The sequence below is a fragment of the Austrofundulus limnaeus genome, unplaced genomic scaffold (assembly GCF_001266775.1).
Source record: "Austrofundulus limnaeus strain Quisiro unplaced genomic scaffold, Austrofundulus_limnaeus-1.0 Scaffold2975, whole genome shotgun sequence".
Lineage (NCBI taxonomy): Eukaryota > Metazoa > Chordata > Actinopteri > Cyprinodontiformes > Rivulidae > Austrofundulus > Austrofundulus limnaeus.
In genome coordinates this window covers 4206-6624 of record NW_013955377.1, presented here as the reverse complement: position 1 = coordinate 6624, position 2419 = coordinate 4206, and the positions used below count along the sequence as shown (strand labels likewise).

Genomic DNA, 2419 nt, shown 5'->3' with positions numbered 1-2419 from the left:
TTGCAGTGTGGCTCAAACACCTTTAAATTTGTGAAACCAAAAAGTGGTTAAAAGAGACATCTATTTGCAAAAAAATAAAAAATGCAAATATTCTATTTACATTTCAATATTTTCCAAGTTTGTCCATTACATTACCTATACTATAACTTGCTTTAAAACACTTAACTTTTCAAAACATTCCAACTCTTTTTTAAAAGAACTGCTTATTACACTTATTGGCTTATTATGCAACACCAAAGGTAGGTGACTGCAGCACCCCCTCTTTCATGTACTTTGTGAAAGACTCATAGTCTGAGTGTACAGGAAGGCGGAGCACTATAAGGCAAGTATTTGCTTCTGGGAAGACTTTGTTAGCCTCATGGAGAAATTCAATTTGAGGACGATGGGGAAAGCCCAGTGGAGGCACCGTGGATGCTCCGGAAGCAAACTCCAGTATCATTTCAAGGGTAACGGGGCTGCATTCTCCTACTGAAAGACAAAATGTTGAAATTATGACGTTTGATATAAGGTATCCAGTGTGTACTTGTAAAGACATGAAAGAAAATGTGTTAAATGCCTGTCCATGTTCCTCCTCAATCTTGTTAGATCAGTGATGACAATGCATTTCTTGTTAGTAAATACAAATCAATAAACATTTTGAAGATGAACCATGACTAAGCATGATCATTGTAAATAATATGTAAAAGTATGCATTTATACAACAAATTATCCAATTTATATTCACTGATAAAAGACTATTTCTATGGCAGCTTAAAAAAAAGACTTTCCAGGAAAGACACATTTCCAGCAATTTTTTGGTCCTGTCACTAGTCATTTAAAAAGCCTACATCTATACTCAAACTATGATTGCTTCTTTTTGGACAGTGGTGATAAATTGGTCACAAAATCTAATTAATACCGGTTGTGCTTAAAGCATCACAATAAATGTACCTTCAATATCCACCAACCAGTCTCTCCAGTAGCATATGGTTTGATTTTCTATCCTCCTTTTATTGCTGCCTTGCACAGAAAAACACACTTGGAAAAGTGTGCACAGGTCCCGTGCTGAGAGTGGTTTCTCCTCACAGACAAACAATTCATGAAAGACTGCAGGGTTTTTCTGAATCTCATCTAGCACATTGAGAGTCTTCAAACCTTCCACAAACCTTTAAGAAATGAGAATATGGTCATACTTTAGAATACAACAAGATTTCTAAAAAAAAAAAAATAGGGTCTTGCTTACTGTTGCAATGCAGTGCACACTCGGCCATTTGCAAAGAAGTCTGCAGCAGATTGCACAAGGGAGTCCCTCTCTTCCAGAGTAGTTACACGCCTTAATGCTCCAACAATGCTCAGGGTATCTGCTGCCTGCATAATGGCTTCGTTTGCCTCCACGACTGTGTTTGCATCCTGAATCTAAAAAGAAAAAAAATTATGTGAAACTGAATTTAAGCTTATGATCAATATTCAAAATGCTTAAAATTGTGACTAACTTTGATCAGCTGCTCTCTGAATGAATGGTTAACAACTTCCTCAACCAGGGTAGGTTGAGACAATGTGCCACAAATGTGGTCATACAGCCTTTGAGAGAAGAAATGTGGTCCAATGCCTCCATGCACCAAACAGACTGATATCATTTTTCCAATACAGTTGTACATTTTTGACTCCAGCGCTAAAGAAAAAAAAAGTTACTTGACAATTTTCTATCCTTAAGAATTGGGAAAAATAAATAAATAGTAATACTAACCACTAGTGTCCAAAGCTAGGTGGCGGTCATTCTCGTGCCCCTCAAAGACATTAGATTGATGAATTGCCCTCATTAACAGTCTTAGATATTCTCGTGTGGGACCACCTTCATCAACTGCCCCTTCAGCGCTGCCCTCCTCATCCACAAAAATAACGTCCAGTTTTGCTGCTGGATCAAAACGGCGTCTTCTGAAGGCATGCAAGCTACATTCTAAAATCCTGTCTCTGCACACATTTATTTGGTTGCTTGTAGGACAGAAGGTCATATCAACCTTGCTGTACAGTTTTGTTAATATGGTCTGAAGATCTGTCCTGCAAAAAAAAAAACTATTTTATTTTGCATTGTTGGAGTAAACAATGGTTTGAAACTGTCAAAACTAATTACAAAAGACAGCCAGAATATGCAATTTTGACTCACTCATAAAAAGGCAACTCTGGTGGATGTTGTGGAGACTCAGGTGGCTCTTCTTGGTCTTCCAGTATAATTATAGGTTGCTCAGTAAATGGAGAAGCTGGTGCCTGTTCCTCAATGGTCATCACATGTGGAGTTAGGTTATAGTGGGGGGAGAGGGGCTGCCCTGAGGCTGCAACCAAAGAAACTTCAGAAGACGGCAAAATTGGTTGTATTTGAGTGGAGGGCTGGGACACAGGTGCCTGGGAGGAGAACAAAGTTGATGTTTCTGAGGAATTGGGC

At 38.6% G+C, this 2419-nt stretch overlaps 1 protein-coding gene across 1 annotated transcript in view; it reads right to left on the bottom strand.

Moving 5' to 3' along the window:
- Positions 1–2419, bottom strand: part of LOC106511600 (G2/M phase-specific E3 ubiquitin-protein ligase) — a gene marked incomplete in the record, with an annotated part of 6579 nt that continues 4160 nt past the window's right edge. The window contains 6 exon segments of the mRNA XM_014000355.1: positions 1–468; positions 931–1145; positions 1223–1395; positions 1473–1651; positions 1727–2037; positions 2144–2419. Coding sequence (XP_013855809.1) covers positions 224–468; positions 931–1145; positions 1223–1395; positions 1473–1651; positions 1727–2037; positions 2144–2419 — 1399 coding nt within the window.